This window comes from Anolis sagrei, chromosome 4 (genome assembly GCF_037176765.1).
Source record: "Anolis sagrei isolate rAnoSag1 chromosome 4, rAnoSag1.mat, whole genome shotgun sequence".
In the NCBI taxonomy this organism is placed as follows: Eukaryota; Metazoa; Chordata; class Lepidosauria; order Squamata; family Dactyloidae; genus Anolis; species Anolis sagrei.
Window position 1 is genome coordinate 180,075,851 of NC_090024.1, and position 20,565 is coordinate 180,096,415.

Here is a 20,565-nt window from a genome sequence, read left to right on the forward strand (position 1 = left end):
CGAACAGCCCTTGATCATAGTCTTAGTCCTTCCTTTGATTGCTTTTATTTATCGTGTCATCAGCAACCAGACATTTGTATTACATTTTTAACAAAAACAAACAGACAAAACACAGAATTTGCAAACTTGGTAGTTGATTAAATGTCCTTTGACCAGGAGCTGGCCATTTGGAGTACCTCTGGTGTTGCCACAAGGAGGTCCTCCATTATGCATGTAGCAGGGCTCAGGTTGCGTTGCAGCAGGTGGTCTGTAGTTTGCTGTTCTCCACACTCGCATGTCGTGGATTCCACTTTGTAGCCCCATTTCTTAAGATTGGCTCGGCGTCTCGTGGTGCCAGAGCGCAGTCTGTTCAGCGCCTTCCAAGTCGCCCAGTCTTCTGTGTGCCCAGGGGGGAGTCTCTCATTTGGTATCAGCCATTGATTGAGGTTCTGGGTTTGAGCCTACCACTTTTGGACTCTCACTTGCTGGGGTGTTCCAGCGAGTGACTCTGTAGATCTTAGAAAACTATTTCTTGATTTAAGTCGTTGATGTGCTGGCTGATACCCAAACAAGGGATGGGCTGGAGATCATTTGATTGCTGGCATTTTCTGGTATTTCTATTTTATGGTGCTGTAAAATACATCCCCGCTTAAGTGGTGCCTAATTTCTATTCTCACAACTCACAGCTGTTTTCAAACGAATTAGGTGGACAGTGAGCTGGGCTGAATGTCGGGTGCTCACCCTGACCCGGGCTTCAAACTGCCAACCTTTTGATTGGTGTGATCTATTGCTGCTGGAGATTAACCAGCTGTGCTAAAGCCCGGCCCCATATGCAAAGATCCCTGCAGTTTGAGGAAATGTAAAAAGTATTATTCATTTTATCTTCACGAGAAAAAAGGACTCTTAAAATATTCCTTTCAACTACTATTACTATTAACATTTGATAGCATGTGCATTCAATTGTTTGGTTCATCCCTGAATTCTAAGGTGTTTAGAAAAGAGAAGATTCTCACATACAGTATAAAAATGGGTTGTAAGTTGCTCTGTCTTTGGCTTGGCTTATTCTTAGATCCCTGTTTTAGATTCACGGCAAACAGTAATTTCTGAGTTTCAATTTAATAGACATCACATTTCTTCATACGTTTTAGCTATGCAAGTATATCCTTTTGTACCACTAGCAGATTTTACAATGCGTCAAGCCCTTACAGCTCAGTTAATGGCAGTAGTCACATTATTAGCTGTTTGTACCTAGAACATTTGACATAAATGCTCTAGTTATGCACTTTAGACAAGCATTATTATACCAAAATAGAATAGAATTTGCTGGAGGGTGGATTACGACCAACTGTGTTTTATGGCAGGCCCACTCCAAAACATTTCACTGCCTGAGATGAAAGACCAAATGATGTATCCGTATTCCATGTGCTGAACTTGGCCAGGGTTACAACTGAATCCAAAACATTGCTCTACACGTCTACAAGTCATATGCTTATAGTGCTAACTCCCCTATGTAATTGTATAGCTGGAGGTGATAAGGATGCACAGTCTATACATGAATACACTGGGGTATGAAGAGAGGGCCAGTGGGTGCAATCCATTCTCTGAATGATATGCTTGGCCAAAGGCAGCTACTGGCTTCCATTCCAGAGAGAAAGCAAATATAATTAAAGTTTTAGCAGGGAAGAGGCCATCCAAAGTGCCAAAGCTGTTTTGGCTCTTGGGTTTAGCACCTTTGATACCTAAATTATAGTCTGGATTAAAACCCAGAGTAGAGAAACCATTCAGTCACATGGAAGTCACCAGTGTGCTTGAGAGAATAGAATAAAGGGAGGCACAGATACCTAGAAGAAGAAGTTTAGTACTGGGGGTAGAGTGGTTAATTTATCCCCTTCTCTGAAATGTTTGTTTGTGAATATATATATGAAATTTATGTTCAGTTTTCTGAAAATTATTTTAAACTATTTAAGATTTCAAAGAAAAAACAACGGTGGGAGATTTTGTCCAAGTAAATAACCTTTCAAAGATCTCTAACAGATGAATGCAAACAGACAAAAGAAACAGAGAATCTTAAAATAATTTCTTCAATTCACTTCCATCTCCAGGCTACAAAAGCTTTGTGAGGCAGAGCATTTGTAAACTGGGATATTGAAGCAAACCACATTTAGCACAAAACCTATGATTTGTAAATCAACTTAAAATCTGATTTCAAATCCTTACTTGTTGGCCTATGGTTTGTGGAATAGCTCAGACTGATGTGGTTCAGTTCGTCTTGGAGGAGGTGGTGTTTGCAGATTCTTTTTGCAATGTCTGCCAGGGCTTTAATGTTGCTTCTTTTTTTACCTGTGTGATGGTTGGAGTTTTTATGTAGGTATCTATCCATGTGAAGACAATTAGAGAAGACAATTATGCTGGGGAAAACGGAAGAAAAAAGGAAGAGGAGCCGACCAAGGGCAAGATGGATGGATGGCATCCTTGAAGTGACTGGCTTGACCCCCAGCTCCTTCAAGGTCAAGCCAGTCAGGCTGACAGCTGACAGGGAGCTCTGGCGTGGGCTGGTTCATGAGGTAACGAAGAGTCGGAAGTGAATGAATGAATGACAACAACTATCCATGTGTGGTTTTCTGTAAACTGTGTGACCCAATTGTTGATCTGGTTTGCGGATGACTAGGACATCTAGAAAAGGACGTTTTCCTTCATTTTCTTTTTCCATGATGAATTGGATGTTTGGGTGGATGTTGTAAAGGTGGTCCAGGAACCTGTTTAATTCTTCTTCTCCATGTCATCCACATATCTGAACCATATATAGTGGGCTTTTTGTTGCTGTTTCCAGGGCTCAGGTTTATGTTGCAATTTATCTTTAAAAAGTCCTGATTTTGCACTGTGAATGAACCCAACCCAAGTTGGAAATGGATTCAAGACAAAATTAATTACTTAAATCCCAGTGCAACTATGCTGTGAAACATTTAGATTTAGAAAGGCACCTGTACCCCTTCCAGCAAAATTAGTTGTTATTTAGATGCATTAGTTGAAGCGAGTCCATGACATGCGAATGTGGAGAAGAGCAAACCACAGATCACTTACTACCAAGATGGTTTTAAACAGTGTATTTTAATATTGAGATAAATGTTTTTAATGTTTATGTTTGCAAATAATCAATTCTTGTCCCAGCATTGAATGTTTGCCATATATATGCTGTACTCCGCCCTGAGTCCCCTTCGGGGTGAGAAGGACGGAATATAAATGTTGTAAATAAATAAAATAAAATAAATACAATGAAGTCTGAGCCCTGCCACATTTATTTATTTATTTATTTATTTATTTATTTCAAACATTTTTATCCCAACCTTTTCAACCCCCGAGGGGAGACTCAGGGCAGCTTACAACTGGCAGTCATTAGATGCCAACAAACAAACAATTGCAGTACAGACAATTAACATTAAATAAACCAACAAATTATAAAAAATACGTTTGAAATACATTAAAATATTGACCATTAAAGTATTAAAACACAACCAAGCCGAAGTCCCTAAATCCAAATCATAATCCAGAGGTTCAATCCAAGGTCTAGTCATATGTACAATGGAGGATCTTCTACAGCAATACCAGAGGCACTCCAAGTGGCCAGCTTCTGGTCAAATGACATTTAATATAATGCCTAGTTTTAATCTTTGTTTGTGGTTTTTCTGTATGTTATAACTGTATACTCAATTCGCTTCTGACACAATAAATAAATAAAAATAAAATGAAGCATGACTAAGGCAATGCACTATCTATAACAGGGTTGGAAATTATATGATTCTCTCAGAAGTTATTGAATTAAAAGTAGCCGCATGCTTCATTATTGGCTGTGCTGGGTACAGGATCTACTGAATGTATTCTAGAGAAGCTCTTCTTTGTTTGCTTTAACTGGCATGATGGAGAATTATGCCAAAACGGATACCCAGTGCTCCTCTAGATTTCTGGTCTCAGCTTACCATGGAACTACTTTGAAGTTTTGGCAAGTTCAGTCTGAACTCAAAGCAGACTAAACTTCCTTTCAGACCTGGTACTCTGATGGTGAGCCATGGGCCAACCATCCCACACAGACGTCTCAGAATCTAACAGAAGGAAGTTCATCCAACTCATGACTTCATCTTTCTGTTACAAATCTGTTTGCTCTGGAGGCCAACAATAACTTTATGTGCTGACAAATACCAAAATACTGCCGAGTGAAGCCTGGGTTCTTGCAAAAGGAATTGCTGTCTTTTCCTCCCCTCAGGAAGAAATGCTAATAAGGGGCTTGAGATCCAGAACAGTTACTCATCGACCCAGGAGAGAAGACTTCTGGCCCAGCTGGCCTTGGCTGGAAGGAGTGCTGAGTTCAGCAAAAAGGAGCCCCAAGCGAATCATACATCCCCATAATCATTCATGATCACTCTAGCTAATTAGAAATACAAAAATAACATGAGGATAATTTCTGCCAACACGTAAGAGCATAAATGATTTTTTTAACTATCTGGAAACAAAACCTTTCAAATGAGTGTTGCAAAATATTTTTTACCCTCATTTCAACACTTTGAACAAGTTTCAAGGCTGAACACAGTAGCCAAATGACCAATGCCTGACTACAGTACTTTTCACTAGGTCCCAAGGGGGTCCTCATGAAACCCCAACTTTTGCCATCAATAAAGGAAAACACTATGAACAGGACCAAAGTAACCAGTCCATTAGCACAGCTACCAGAGCTGGCTGAAGACATTTTTTGTTTGAGAAAGGGCTATAAAGGGCAGCACATCCTCACTCAGGATATGTAGTATCCAACCATTAATTAATACCAATAACAGTTTCTCAAGTTTGGTTAGCATCTCATGTGGTACCTTTACAAGTTACGTTTAAAGCAAAAACTTTAGTTCAGGTAACACAGACACCTTTAAAAAACTAGAGCCCAGACATAGGTAACTGAGTCCAGTTATACATTCATATAACTAAGAAAGTGTAGTTCCATTTGAACAATTTTGATTATATAGTTATTTTTTGGATTTCCAAGGCTGCTTCATGGATGCGTATGAGGAATTACGATTCCTATGTATGGGCAGTCCCCAAGTTATGAACAAGATAGATTCTGTGGGTTTGTTCTTAAGTTGAATTTGTATGTAAGTCAAAACAGGAAAATTTTTAAGTGTAACATAGTTAACACCTCCATGGCATTTGTTTTTCTGTCTGTGCCCCTGTTCGGAAGATTTCACCTCATTTTCTGTCCCTCTGACAAATGGAAAATTTGATTTGTTGTGGAAACAAGGATTGGTGATGAGGCTTCAGTGGAGACACCTTTTACCCATGATAATTCTTTAAGGAATGAATTTCCTTTCCTAGAGGTAGATTTCGCTCACGTCCTGTTGTCTCACCCTCTTTCTTAGCAGCTTCCGGTAGCACAATGGGTTAAACCCTTGTGCTGGCAGGACTGAAGATCGACAGGTTGCAGGTCCAAATCACAGGGAGAGTGTGGATGAGCTCCCTCTGTCAGCTCCAGCTCCCCATGTGGGGACATGAGAGAAGCCTCCCACAAGGATGATAAAACATCAAAACGCCTATATGTCCCCTGGGCAATGTCTTTGTAGACTGCCAATTCTCTTGCACCGGAAGCAACTTGCTGTTTCTCAAGTCACTCCTGACATGGAAAAAAACCCCTTTCTTCATTATGAGTCATTTGTAAGTTGGATGTTTGTAACTCGGGGACTGCCTATATTGGGAAAATGATGTTCTTAAAGGGATCTCAGATTTAACCAGAAATTATCTGCCTTCTGTTACCATACTTACAATTTCAGATTTATCTTTATCCCTGTCCCCAAATTTGTTCAAAATCACAAAGAACAAGTATCACAGAGAATCCAACAACAAATTTGACACACCAAGGGCAGTATTATCAGCAAAAATGTTTACCACAACTTTTTGTTTATTAAAAAGGTAACTGATAGTTCCTGGTCTGAACCATGGCTAAATGCTCAGTGGTCAATTTGGTTAGCCTTGGCATATGCCACAGTCATACTGATTGGGGCACATCACCAGAACAGCTGATAGCTGGTTGGGAACTAAATAAAGATTATAAATTTTAAGCTATTTAAGCTATCAGTACCCATCTTAACACGTTTTATGTAGGAATTTTCAATGTACCGTAATTAAATGTTTTTGACATATCAAAAGAAATAATATGCTCTGTATACTTTATTATATCACTCAAAAGATGTCATATTGGGTCAGAGATGCAGCATTTGCCCTTTCATGACACTTACATCTGCTGCTTGATGAGGCTGCTTCATTCTATCTAATGGAAAAGTTGATCCTGCTAGCAACCAGGTTTTGAAAGGCAACATATGTAGAGGATACAACATATTTTAAACATCAGTGGGGAACTTCCAGAAAGACAGTATTTACCCTATATTTGTTATTCCTTCCTAACAAGGAGCTAGATATTCCTGTTCTGAAATTTCCCTATCCCAAACTGTCACAAATGCATCAAGAAGAAACAAAGTGAGAGAAGGGATTTTATGTCTTTGTGTATTTCCATTTTCTTTATTTCAGCTGCTGCTTCCTGGGAGTTATTTTCAAAGTAGTCCAACTTGGCAACGTTCCAGGGTTTTGTTTTTGTTGTTTGGATGGAGATCCCACAGCTGTTGTTAAAATAAGGGAGGGAGAAAGAAGAAGAAATAATTCCTGTTACCCATCTTTGGAATGGGAAATTTAATACTATTCAGCTGATTATTATTGTTTTTTTTGATGACATTTGCATGTGTTTTAATGTACTTTCTCATTTAAATTTTATTATTCTGATTATGAGTAGTCTGTTCAGATCTGAAATCATAAGAATCTCAAAATTAGGAAACAATTTATCTGCCGGTTTTCTTATTTTTTATCCCAATTACTGGAGCTGCTGAGTGTGTTTGTGTACCACAAAGTTTTATAGCAGGTGTTTTCCAGTCCTTTGGAGCTGTAGCATCCCTAATGCTGTCATTGAGGCCCCTGTTGCTTTTCTCTAGTTTAGAGAATTCACAAAACACATGAAGATTATCAACTCTTATGACAATTCCATTTTGGAGCCTTCTCTCTGTTCAAAAGTGGGTTTCAGGAAGAGACTATAAATCCCTTAGGCTTGAGTGCTACTTGTTAAACTGTGGATCCTGACTCCAATTGGGATCCTTTTAGCTCAGTGGTTCTCAACCTGTGCTAACAGATTTGGGTGGTATTCAGAAATCTTTTACTGTTGCTAATTTTTTGTGACTGACATTGAGCTAAGCCTGCAGTGGTTCTCAATGTATGAGTCTCAAGGTGTTTTGGCCTACAACTTCTAGAAATCCCAGCCAGTTTACCAGCTGTTAAGATTTCCTGGTGTTGAAGGCCAATAACATCTAGGAACACATACGTTGAAAACCACTGCAGGCTTTGCTCAATGTCAGTCACAAAAGAATTAGCAACAGTAAAAGATTTCTGAATGCTACCCAAATCTGTTAGCAATCTGTGGCGTTTATAGTGAACTCTGCAGAAAATGCTTCAACTACACTCCACAAAAAGAAAAATCAGCCTGCTTAGCAAGTTTTGCAAGTGCTGATTTATGATAAGTAAATGTTTGGTTTTTATACCTATTTTATGTACCTATATTATCTTGGGTCAGGTAAGAAGTTATTGGGCAGAAAGGGGTTGCAAGTGGAAAAAAATTAAGAAGCCTTGGACTACAATTCTACACACTCCTTGCCCAAATGTGGATGGGGATCATCAGTCCAAGTTTAATTGCTTAATTATCCACTTTCAGAGCAATTTCTGACATGTTTTATCACTACTGGTCAGAAACCATTTGAAATACCAGCATTAGCTGAATGGAGACAAACACCACCATTCCCTCTCTGAAGGATGTAGAAGCCTGTTTGCCTTATATAGAAAACTGCTCTGTTATCAGGTGGCCCATTGTGCATATAGAAATGCAAAAGTAATACCATGCATGTCTAGGCTCTTAAAACTCAAATGTAATAGCCCCACTGCTAGTGAACGAGAAAAGGAAGACATCTGGGGAGGAGGCTGCAAGGGATTTAGAAATTAGCCATACCCTGGCAGACTGCAGACACAAATCTTTCTGAGATGGCCTTCCAATCCCAGCTGCTTACAGTGCCAGCAAGTGGGGATTAAGCACCCAATTTGCTTCTTAATGCAGAGGGATTTGAGCCCCATGTAGCCAAACAGCTGCCGGGGAGGCGGGGAGACTCAGTTGAAGATGGGTCCTATCTCGGCAGTGGAATGTAATTTCACCCCTTGCAAATCCTAGATTTTCACATGGAAATGGTTTTTGTGAGCCTGGCTCACTGTCTGTAGCCAGAAAGGGAGCACTGAATGTAACATGACCAACTATTGATTAAAGTGCAGCAGGTTGGGAGACTGTACTACATGAAGTCTCTGTAGTCATTATAGCTTGGCAAGAAGTTAAAATGAATTGGAAGACTGAGTTTACATGCACTTTGGCAGAGACGGCCAAAGACAATTTGGCGTGTACCACATTCCACAGACAAAAGGCTTTGCAGGGTTGTTGTGAGGGTAAAATGGGAGAGGGATAATGTATGCTAACTGTAGTTCCTTAGAGAAAAGTTAAGCTATAGAAATAATCCAAATAAATAAATGATATGTTTAAATCTAGGGTTTGTTTTTTTAAAAAAAAAAAAAACTTTTTCTGTTGCCTTTGAGGATTTTATTGTGTGTGGCTGCAATGCTGATCCAGTTTGCACTCTTATATTTAAACTGATGGTTGCAGGGTAAAGTAATCGCACTGATAGTGATCCTTTGTTTTGTAGTAATGGGGAGAACCAGAGTGAAATACTATTGGTGAAACTTAAAGAAATATTTGATCCTCTTGACTCTACACAAAACATGTTATTCTACGTATTGTGGCTTAGTGGCAAAAGTTACCTTCTTCCATAACCACTCAAATCAAGAAGAATAAAAGTAAATGGGTTTTGCAGTAAGACAGACTGAATTTAAAAATGTGTTGGATTCAGATCTCAAAATGCTGTCAGGATCACTGAGGCATGCTAATTGTCACCTGTCACAAATAGCTGGAGCTTCCAATATGTGCTTCACGTAGAACTGCAGAAGACTGAAACAATTGTATTAACCTCCCAGGTTCTGCCACTAAAATATACAATGAAGCCAATTCCATCAATGGCGTTGCTTGAAAGTGGATATCAACATTTTGAATGATGAGCTACAGAAATTCCTCAAACAAATGCCTGGGTGAGGCTTCAGCAATCCAGCTCCCAAACCTCAATCAATTGCATGAAAATGGACAGAGACCTAAGAATGAAGCGAGGGTATTTCAAAACTTAATACCCACACTCTAAATTAAGCCTGCACAACTGGTGGCCTTCCTGGTGTTTGGGCCTCCAACTCCCAGAAGCCTTACTCAGCTTGTCCAATGGACAGGAATTCTGGGAAATGAGGTTCAAAACACCTGGAGGGCCACCAATTGTGCAGGTCTGCTCTAAACGTAAATACACTCAAATGTGTCCAGCCAATGGACATACAGTTTGTTACTTAAGCAAACGTTGTATAAAAGAATGAGGCAACACTAAAAAACTTGGGTGGAGTGATGATGGGGAACATGAGCTGGTTATGTTTGAAAATTTACCTTAAGATTCAATGGGGAAAGGTGTAGCATCACTGGTCCTTGAGAGATGACACAACAAGCATTAGTTGAGATGTTGTTGCCATTGTTGTTTGGCTGTTTCTCATGCAGAACAGATTTCCTCAGAAGCCATGTTGCCCACTGACAAAACATTTATGCTTTAAAAATAGTCTTGATTGCCTTGTTTTTATTGGCTTTCCTTTTTGTATTTAAATTGTAAGCTTACAAAAATGGATTTGATTGTTTTCCTAATATCTGAACAGAACCTGGACATTAGAATGAAAAATTAAGTGCTGACTGCTTCTATTGTCACTGTTACCGTAATCTCTCCCTTCATAATATGTGTTAGCAGTAAGGCAGGTATGTGTTAATAATGCCTAAAAATACCTAGCACTAAATTAACATATATGGCAGCACTAGAGGATTTAGCTCTTGGCACAAATGTACGAGTTTGCACTTCTTGCATTATTCCTAGTGATACCTTCCTTTTACAAAGTGTTTTGTGCCAGACAGGAATCACAACCGAAAGAGATAGATCACTTTTCTTCCTTCATGTCTACTGTGTTTATAGATTCATTGGCTAGATTAAATCACAGTAGTCAGGTAGTGTCACTAGTGCTTGCAACAAAAGTGGAAACAAAGACCATAGAAACAAAATGAAAGAATTTCAAAGCCTTACCATGTAGATTGAGAATTAATGGAAAGTGTAGAACCTGGAATAACACTGACTGTGAAAATAATTTAACAACATCCTCCAAAGCACTTCTTTAACTGGACAGACAAAGGTGCAATACACAAAAAAAGTCTCTCCTGAGCTTATATCAAAAAGAAAATAATTTAGACCAGTATCAAATGTTACAAATGAAAAAAAATCCTCAAATGACTAATCAATGATATAATTTAAGGAACAAAGTCCCCAAATATATTTTGGAAATTACATTTGGACATAAATAATAATAATGATAAAAACAACTGTGACAATATTTCTATTCTTGAACAGATAAGTGTTCAGACTTATTAATGGTGCAGCACAATCCAGGGTTTTGTTTTGTTTTTTTTTGAAAATGTCTTTAAGAAGGGTTTACTCCTTATTAGATAATAGTCCAGATTTCTATTTAAACCACCACGTAAAGTAACAAACTCTGTCTCCATAGTAATGTGCATGGCAGTTTAAGCTATGTGTCCCTATTTCGCAGGGAAGACAGCTACTCCGTTTCTTTGCTAACCTCTGCTCAGATTTAGCAGTTTCAACCGTTCAGCAGGAGGAGTTGCAAAATAGGTTTTCTGTTCTTCTGAATACTTTTCCTTCACTTCAATAACATCCCGGTAGCTCCAGTCCTGCCAGTGGAAATTGAATTTCTCCAAGAGTTCTATTCTTTCTTTCTCTGTTCTCACACAATCAATAGGATCATTCTGGAGCAAGAAGGGCACCTCCACATCTGGGAAAACCAGAAGAGCCCGGATAGCAAACCAACCTCCATAACGGGGGTGGATGCACACACCAAAGATCTTCTGAAGAGAAAGAAAAACAAATTGAATATAAAGAAAGGCAAATTGAACCTAAAGGCATGAGGTCATTCTGTACTAAAAAGGCAAGATGTTACAGGAGATAAATATGACCAAGATGTTTAGCAAGCTCAATTTTAACGTAACATGCCATTTAGTAAGAAGATTTAGGCTAGGTTGGCTCTGTTTACAGCACACTTCAGCCCTTGGGTTCATGAATTTTTGCCCTTACACACAGAAGGCAAAAAAAAAAAAAAAAAAACCTTAAAAGTTTCAAATGAAGAGAAAGCATCATCATTTTATGGTTTACATACACTTTGCCCTCTTACAACTTTTTGCCAGCTTTTGGAATCAATGCTATTTCTCATGTCATAGATAGAATCTCACCTTCTCTCCCCAAGGATCCTGTTGCACATCTTTCCTCTGGTAATAGTAAGCAGCACCAGATATATGTGCCGCTGTTTGGGCTAAGAATTTTGGCTTCCGATTGGGCAGCATTTCATAGTCATACATGATGTCCACTTGGTAGTCAGCAAGGCTCTGAAAGTAAGAAAATGTACAAGAGATTCTCATTGTCTCCCATAAAAATTAGCCCAGGATAGGATGCGCTGTCAACAATCACAATGCAACTACACATGATTATGTGTTCCTGCATTCCAGAGGTTTGCTATGCAGATCTCTTCTAATTGATTATACGATCTGACTTCAGACTGATGTTTCAACAAATGTTAGGCTGATTACAAATTTTCTGGCTTTATTTTATGGATGTGTATTTATTCATTTTTTTAAAATCTATTTCATAGAATCATAGTGTTGGATGACACATCCCCATAGTAATTTGCTGCCTCCAGTATTAAAGGAAATCCTTTTTTGTGTGTTAAAATTTCTAATTTTATTGTATATACAGGTGACAGCAAAAACAAAAATTACAATAACTAGCAAAACATATACATTATAACATCCTAACAAATCCTTTCCCTCTTCCACTATGAAAGGAAATCCTGATCTAAATATCTACAGTTGGAAACAGAAGGCTGGACTAGTCAAGAGTTTTACCATGGTGTCCAGCAGAGTTGCTCTTTACATTTTAACTACAGAAGTAAACAATGTCTTAAAATGACTTACCTCTCGAAGCAGTAAGAGGTGATGAGAAATACATTGATCTACTGGGTCATGAATCTTTTTCAGCAGGTGCTTCTTCAAGAATGGTTTGAAGGCTTTTTCAAACATCGCAGGAACACTAACTACCACAAATGCCAGTGTGTTCTCTGAGTAAGGCAAATGAAAAGCTGGAGGAAGGACTGCATTGTACCATCCTACCTACCAGAAAAAAGCAAGCAAATACATTATCATTAGAAGATGTGGCCTGAATTTTTGGACTCGATACGGTTGCTGTTGGAGCAATGCAGACAATGGGTCCACACAGAGAAAATAATTGTATAATGTTTTACAGGGAATAACTCCCAGTTATCCTTGGTTGACATGATAGTATGCTGATTCTATCCCAGAAACCCAGATCAGTGGACAAAAACCATGTGTTACCAAGAGATGTATCATTTTTATATTGTTTTCAAAATATTCAGTTTTCTCTGGGTCTTACCTGAATAAGTGTAAGACAAAGAAGCAAAGGGTGTGTGTGTGTGTATTGCTTATCTAGTAACTGATCCCAAATATGATAATTATAAATAAGTGAGAAAGGGAATTCTGCAAGCCATTAGTTGTGTTCACACAACTCAATCTCAGTTTAATAAGCTGAGATATGAGCATGCCTTTTGTTCAAACACCTTGTTCCTATCTTTTCCATTCTTCCTGGCATGTTTTAAATGAAATGCAGACGTCTTCAAAGTTTTCCATTTTACCCAACTTGGGAAACCAGCTTTAAAAGAAGCCAAGATCTTTAATCCTTTTCAAACATTTTTTAAAATAACATTATTATGCTAATTTTCATTTCTATTGCCAGGAGAAAAAAAAGTAAGCTTTTACGAGCTGGAGTCAATTAATTTAGAGTTCACCGTCCAACTTCTGATACATGGTAATGACACACCATGTCTGCTCCTTATGATGTCATAAAAGTTGTGAACAGTAGCATGCAAAGGCAATGGACTTTCAGTTTAGCCATGTGAGTTGTGCTCAAAGATCAGGAACTGGAAGGCAGAAGAAGCAGCAGAGGTCATGAGCAGGAGATCACAAACAGAGTTCTGGAACTGCTACATGGAGACAGGTAAGAGTTAATGTGAATGCTGTTTTTATGCATACTTATAACTAGGAGGTCAACTAGATACAGCGGTGGCAGTTTTGTACATTTCCATATATAAACACTGCAATCATGCAGAAAGATAGAGGAAGGAGGTGGGATTTGATCTGAATATCCACAGTGTGTGTTGGAGAAGCACACAGCTCATGCCACCTCTCCCATTTTCTTCTCTATAGCCCTCTGCTATGGGCACGACTCACAGAGTCAAGGTGAACTCTGGTATTGAAACTCAGCTGATAGAAAAAAAAAACATCTACAGGGAGAGAGAAACTGCAGAAGGAGGAATGATTCTGCACTCTTTGTCCACACACTCTTTTTTTTGCAATTACAAATCAGACGCACACCACTTTGACAAAATAACTGGGACTTTTCTGTATTTAAAAAATAAGTCCACTTCTTTTGCATCTCATTTGACCCTACATTCCACTGAGTTTTCTTCCTAAGAAATGTATTTAGGTTTGCAGTATTAGCATACTCCAAAGTTTAAAGGTTATTTTGCCAGAAAATCATTCAAGCAAAATGAAAACTCCTGTGTATGGCTGAAAAATAGTTAATATGAATGTATCCCCTCTCAGTAGTGGAAACTGATTGGCTTTACTTTGCCCTCTGTTGACAAAAACTCCTGCACGTATGCTCTTATTATACATGAACAAGTTTTCATTTGCTCAAAGTATAAAGTCAATTCAAGGGTAAGTTGGGCTACATACACAAGCTAGCATTACAAGTTAATTAGAACTAAAGAGCCAGACGCCTCCCACAAAGTAAACAGCGCTTCTCAAAAGTATTATTATTATTATTATTATTATTATTCACATAAGCAAGTAGCTATATTTGTCACAGCTTTGGACAAACATTTTCATTTATTCTTTTCCAAGTGCTGGTCACTTTCCTTATACACCTACAGAAGTCAATGACTGGATGTCAAATCAGAATTTTAAAAAATGGCTTGCTAAATCAAAGTCCAGTAAATCCCTTGGCGACTTTCCTCGCAAGCTGCTTTTCAACAGAAGAATAACAGTAATGATAAGATCATAATCTATCTGTGAAATGCTATGATTTAATTTTTTCAAGAGAGTGTCAGACATTCTTTGTTATTCCAGGACACCAATAATTCAAGACAAATCCATGTTTTAATACATTTTTACACAAATACAGTATAACTCCTGTATCTGCAGGACTGATAGACAGTTTTGTTTATCCACTTTCAATAAGATATAACCTCTCTAGGCATTTTCTAGGTTTTTCTTGTGCCAGAAGTCCTTCATTTCAATAGTGTTGACTATTATTCATATTAATAGTGTTGACTAATTATTCAATTAGTTAAAGAGATAAAGCATAATGCGAGGAGCATGCAAATATAAAACCTATAGATTTCTCTCTCCTCACCGAATGACTAATATGGTACTGTGAATGAAATGTCCTCTTATCTTGGTAAGTTGGAATGAAACTCTGTTCCTTGAGTCATGCTTAGTTTTATATATTTGTGATTGCTCTCTGGACATTCTCATTTGACCATTTTGTATTTTTATTTCATAACTATTTATGAATTTGTTAATGTTTTGTGGAATCAGTTACAAAATATGATATTGCCAGAGGTGAATGTATGAGCTTCCTGCTTATGAGTTTCAAGAATCCTCTCAATATCCTATCTCCAAATATGCCCAACTTATATTTGGATGATATTATTATGATAATGTCTACTCCACCTTTTCAACAATTCAGAACTCAAAATGGCACACAACAAGTTCGCCTATGGAACTCTCTTCCCAATGACATCAGATTGGCCCCCTCCCTCCTGTCCTTTAGAAACTAAAAATCTGGTTATGGAACCAAGCGTTTGAACAGTAGAGGCAGCAATCGAGAATAAGACTCAAGTGTTATGAATGATAATGGACTGACCCGAACTCTGATTTTAAGCTTGCGTGATTTTAAACAAATGTTTTATTAATGTAATGTTTTTAATTAATTGTTTTAAATGTATTCTATTTATGACTATAGTTGACATTTGAATGAATGCCTGTTGTAAAGCCGTCCTGAGTTGTCCTGTCCGTCCGCATCCGCCCCCGCCCCCAGGGTGAGAAGGATGGGGTACAAATATGTGAAATAAATAAATATGACATAATTAAAATCTGTAACATTCAAAAGTTATTTTAGGTGTCTTTTTTGGAACTCCTTTCATCAATAATCACCATAGTGTCATAAAGGTAGTTGTGCAGAGATCTCAATTCTTTTCAAATGCTTTGTAATGAGGATGCTACCATGTTTCTGCCAGTAGGTTTTGCTTTTGCTTTATTTCTTTAAATTAACTTGAATTTGACCTGTGTGCTACAAGGGGCACAAGACTCTGTTTAAATTGCATAAGGTTAAACCACTGAGTATTTGGTGCATATGCCCAATGACAGTGTATCTCGAGAATTGACACTACCAAGGATTCTGCAGAAAAAGTAAAAGTCTGGTATAATATTATGTCAATGAAGGAGTAAAAATACAGAAAGAAGAATGTGACAGGGGAGTAGAGGTCTCAGACTGGATAGGTGATTTCCAGCTTCTGTGTCAGTGTACAGATACCAAATTGTGTCAAGAAAAGGAATGAGGGGAATTTTTAAAATAACTTTCATTGAGTTCTATGCAGAGCCAAAATAGAGTTGGTCCTCCCTTTGGGCACAGTGCAGCAAGTGCCTTACTTATTGAGTCAATTATGTCAACCGATGGTGCTATGACCATTTCCCACTCTTATGGGACAGAGCTGTGTGTACCATACATACTATTCTCCATATCTAAACTATCCTGCAACCCTTGCGTGTGATACAATACATAGCTGCCTTGATAATTATGAAGGAATTGCTCATCAAGCTTGTTTTTCTATGAAGAATGCATGGAGTGCCATCTTCTCTTTGCCTCTTAGCCCAGCCTTGCTGAATCAAAGTCTTCTCACCACTCTGCTGATGTAAAAAAACAACAGAGAACTGGATTCTGTCTTTGCACCCAATCTCAGCATATTTCATTCTATAAAGCCCTACCAGAGAGCCATCCACAGATGAAAGGGAAACGAGGGTAATGCCTCTCTGATCTCCTGTTGTGTACGCTTAGAGCAAACAAGGTATAACTTCAAAGATGGGATTGAGAACTACAGAGGAAGGACAAGCAACACAAGAAGGAAGAATGTCTCAAATACAAAACAAGCGGGCTGCTAATCTTTTTTCTCCCAGAATCCCCACAGATGACGCTTAGCACATATCGAACTGACAGCATCCTTCAAATGGAGGTGTGAATACAAAGAACACATGTAAGCAAGGGAAGGGAAGAATTTAATAACTCAAAGTTTTTTAAATTTACAAGCATTTTCCATGTCTCTTTCACTGTCCCTTCTACAATTCATAAAAAATGTGTATTGTACGAGTCTGAAACCTTTTGACTGTTGAAAATGTTTAGGATTATATCTGGCTACTGTTGCTGAGGATTATAGTTCAGCAAACTCTGGAGGGTCCTACTTGATCATGCCTGATAAATAATATGACATATATGATAAATTGAATTAGCCAAACCCTTCTTCCCACAATAGTACATAGCATCCATACAGGAGACCTCTAATAGCAAGTAGCACCCATACAGTATACACTATGCGTTAGCCCTGTTCTGAAGTGTCAGGCACTCTATGTCTTCTGCTAGCCAAACACTTGGGACTGCTTTCTCTTGCAGGATCACAGGTAGCCATAAAAACAGAACCAACAACTGCTTCATAATCCATTCCATTAACATTCCACAAAGGAGAAAGTTAAGTATTTCAGTGATTATACCCTTTCCCCCCAAATGAAAAGGGAAACCAGGCAAGAGTACTAGGGGAGTACTAAAATAGAAGTACTCTCTCTACCTCTTCCAAGGCATTTGCTGTAATGGATCCAGACCTAGGGATCATATGTTGTGACTCCTGTGTGTTACTCGCTATTCTCCCTGTCTCTCCAACAGGTGCAAATGCAAGGACATTTCTCATTCCCAATACAATGGCTTGTCCTGAAGCACCGAGCTGTTTCAAGTCCAATCATTTTTCCATAGGATTGTCAGGCTTCTTGTTCCATCAAGATCCCTGCATTTTTGACAGAAAATTACATAAGAAGTGAAGCCAGGTCTAGCATGGGAATGGAGCTGTTGGGTAAATGAGTACATGTCACTCTGGGCTGCCTTTAAAGGCAAAGCAGCACGGCTGAGACACGAAAGCTGGCAATCCTATTCAAGTGTCCTGATTTCACATCCCATTCTGGCTCTGTGGCTGTTGTATTAAAGTTTCTACTTTACTGAAGCTGTTTCTTTGCTTCTTTCTAACTCACTTAAGTTGGCATTAGGTTTGGATTGTGAGTGGGAAGGGACAAGGGTCTACCTGGTACACACAAAGATTTAGGACCTACTGTTTCACACACAAGATCCTTCAGCTAATGTGAGGGGTGAAGGGCTTTTTGCCCACGTTCCAGCATTCCAGCAGAACCAAACCAAGGAACCTCAGTATCCACATCTAGACTAGATTCCAACTGAGAAAATTAAGATCTATTGCAGTTAGGCAATTCTCACTCAAGACAGGAAGGGCAAAATAAGATGTTTTGCTTTTCAATCTATTGTATTACGTGCTCAAGATTCAACAATTTGAGCACTTCCAACTTTTAGCAGATACAGCTGTAGTTAGCAAAATGTTGTGGTGATTTTATGTATTTCATTTCCTTGCAAAAGCCACAAGGCCTTACTACGGTACTTTAATTTTCAAATTAAAATGGAGAATGTCTTCATAGCCTCCAGCTCCAGTTAGGTCTTGGAAAATGACAAGACCTAACTGTATCTCAATCCCACCCTGCCTTAAAAGTGCTAATTCATCAAAAGTCTCCCACAAGACGTTCTAGCTATAACTGTTTACATGAGTATTGGTTAAAGCATGCAAGAAAAAGACAATGGCTTAGTGGACCCTAGAGAGGAACTATGATTCCTCCTTTTACTTTGGTTAATATTTCAGTCACAGGTGGGACACAGTAGTAAATTATCAGCGCTATATCAATCTTTAACTTCCAAGGGAACAGAGCCGGATATTCATCACTACACCCAGCTATTATTGGCCACATTCCAAGCATTCTATATTTCCTACAACTCCCAAGTGACAAAATCAATCCCCCCCCCCCCCTCAACCCAATCAGTATTAAAATTGGGTGTGTCGGGTATTTGGTCCAATGAATGAAAATACATCCTGCATATCAGATATTTACATTATGATTAATAAAAGTAGCAAAATTATAGTTATGAAGGAGAACAAAAATAATTGTATGGTTGGGGGTCCCCACAATACGAGGAACTGTATTAAGGGGTCGTGGCATTAGAAAGAGCCACTGCCTTAATGTGTGAATGTGGGACAATCTGAGAATCAACACTGATTTAGGCCCGACTGCGTTCCCTCATCATGCCCAGCATTATTTTTTAAATTTTAAACTATTACATTTGGCCCGGCCATTGGTTTTTAAATGCTTGTGTGTTACTGTTTATTGTTTATTTTTTGTTTATATGATTTATACTAATTGTTAAACCGTTAGAAATGTAATACAATGTTCTGGTTGCAGATGACACGATAAATAATAATACTAATTGTATTGTATTGATTGTTTTTGTTATTGCTTTTGTTTATTGGTGTACTGTGGGCTTGGCCTCATGTAAGCCGCACCGAGTCCCTTGGGGAGATGGTAGCGGGGTATAAATAAAGTTTTATTATTATTATTACTAGCTGCCCCCTGCCATGCATTGCTGTGGCCTAGTCTGTTGATCTGGAAAATAAAGTAATGAGAAAGTGTTGGTTTCTAATATATGCAATGTTTTGATGCTTGTGGGTAAACAGTATTTCTTGCTTTTTCTATTCAGTGTTGATGTAGATTGTCTGGTTTGCCCACCCTGGAACATGCCACATATCATTGTCCTTCTTTAAGGGTCCCTTTCAAATCTATGATACTATATCTGTGTGTGTGTTAATCATATATAACTATACCTATGGCTGGATGGCTCTTTGTCAGGAGGACTTTGATTACGTTTTCTTACCCTGATGAAGAGAGTTGGATTGGATGGCTTTAAGTATTTTCTGTTGGTCATGGGGGTTCTCTGTGGGTAGTTTGCCCCGATTCTGTCATTCGTGGGGTTCAGAATGCTCTTTGATTGTAGGTGAACTGTGAATCCCAGTGACAACAAATCTCAAATGTCAAGGTCTATTCCCCCCAAACTCCATCTGTGTTCGTATTTGGGTGTATTGAGTGCTTGTGCCAAGTTTGGTCCAGATCCATCACTGTTTAAGTCCACAGTGCTCTCTGGATGTAGGTGAACTACAACTCCCAAACTCAAGGTCAATGCCCACCAAACACTTCCAGTATTTTCTGTTTGTCAAGGGAGTTCTGTGTGCCAAGTTTGGTTCAATTCCATCGTTGGTGGAGTTCAGAATGCTCTTTGATTTTAGGTGAACTATAAATCCCAGCAGCAACTACAACTCCCAAATGACAAAATCATAATTTTTTGAGTGATGGTCACTCCTTGTGTAGTGAGACGTTTTGTTGCCAAATTCGGTGTGATTTCGTTCATTGGTTCTTTTGTTTTTAAGGTACTCATTATACACAGCGCATTTATATATATATATAGATTATTATTATTATTACTATTATTATTATAATAAAGGCCATGTACCAATTTAAAAATCCCCCCCCACACACACACACGACAAAAGGTTCACTTAAGTAGCAACATGTCAAATGCCATAAAAGTGTAAGTGCTTAAGCGGCGGAGGGGGAAAAGGAAAGGGCCTCAGGCTGTTAGGAATGGTGGGAGTTGAAGTTCTGGAGGGAGAGCCGAAGTTTGCCCGTGCCTGGTCTAAGCAGTACCTTGAAAGGGTGGCTTTCCAGCCCCAGGCGGTCCAGGGGGCCCCGGATCCTCTCCTCCAGGGGCCCCACGAGAGTCTCCATGCTGTCAACAGCCACGGCCCGTCCTTCTCAGCAGGCGCCGGCTCGTCCTTTAAGGGCTTCGGACTCCAGCTCCCAGAATTCCTCGCAATTGCTCGAGGCGCCCGAGGCTTCTGGGAGTTGAAGTCCGCAAGGCGCGTGCTCCCTATTGGGAACCGCCGTCGACGTGCCTACGCATAAATCATCCCAACCAAAACTCTCCCCCTCCCCCCGCGGTGGCG

General features: G+C 38.9%; 1 protein-coding gene across 3 annotated transcripts; it reads right to left on the reverse strand.

The window, feature by feature from the left end:
* Nucleotides 1–9,786: 9,786 nt before the first annotated feature.
* MMACHC (metabolism of cobalamin associated C) lies at nucleotides 9,787–20,527 on the reverse strand. 3 transcript variants are annotated; one of them, XM_067467909.1, is made up of 4 exons: nucleotides 20,267–20,527; nucleotides 12,251–12,445; nucleotides 11,513–11,665; nucleotides 9,787–11,128 (listed from the first exon to the last, which is right to left on the reverse strand). In XM_067467909.1, the coding sequence occupies exons 1-4, from the start codon at nucleotides 20,345–20,347 to the stop codon at nucleotides 10,841–10,843; spliced, it is 717 nt and encodes a 238-aa protein (XP_067324010.1). In that variant the 5' UTR covers nucleotides 20,348–20,527; the 3' UTR covers nucleotides 9,787–10,840. The 3 variants fall into 3 exon arrangements, with proteins under 3 accessions (XP_067324010.1, XP_067324009.1, XP_067324011.1); XM_067467908.1 differs by having other exon boundaries at nucleotides 9,787–11,131; XM_067467910.1 differs by having other exon boundaries at nucleotides 9,787–11,131; nucleotides 12,251–12,441; nucleotides 20,267–20,349.
* Nucleotides 20,528–20,565: the final 38 nt, after the last annotated feature.

Excerpts from the sequence above, each read along its gene's own strand:
- MMACHC (XM_067467908.1), bottom strand. The coding sequence starts at position 20,347 with ATGGAGACTCTCGTGGGGCCCCTGGAGGAGAGGATCCGGGGCCCCCTG. Across the intron at positions 12,446-20,266 it reads TGGAAAGCCACCCTTTCAAG|GTAGGATGGTACAATGCAGT; the intron begins GTACTGCTTAGA and ends TTTTTCTGGTAG. Across the intron at positions 11,132-11,512 it reads AGGATCCTTGGGGAGAGAAG|AAGATCTTTGGTGTGTGCAT; the intron begins GTGAGATTCTAT and ends CTTTCTCTTCAG.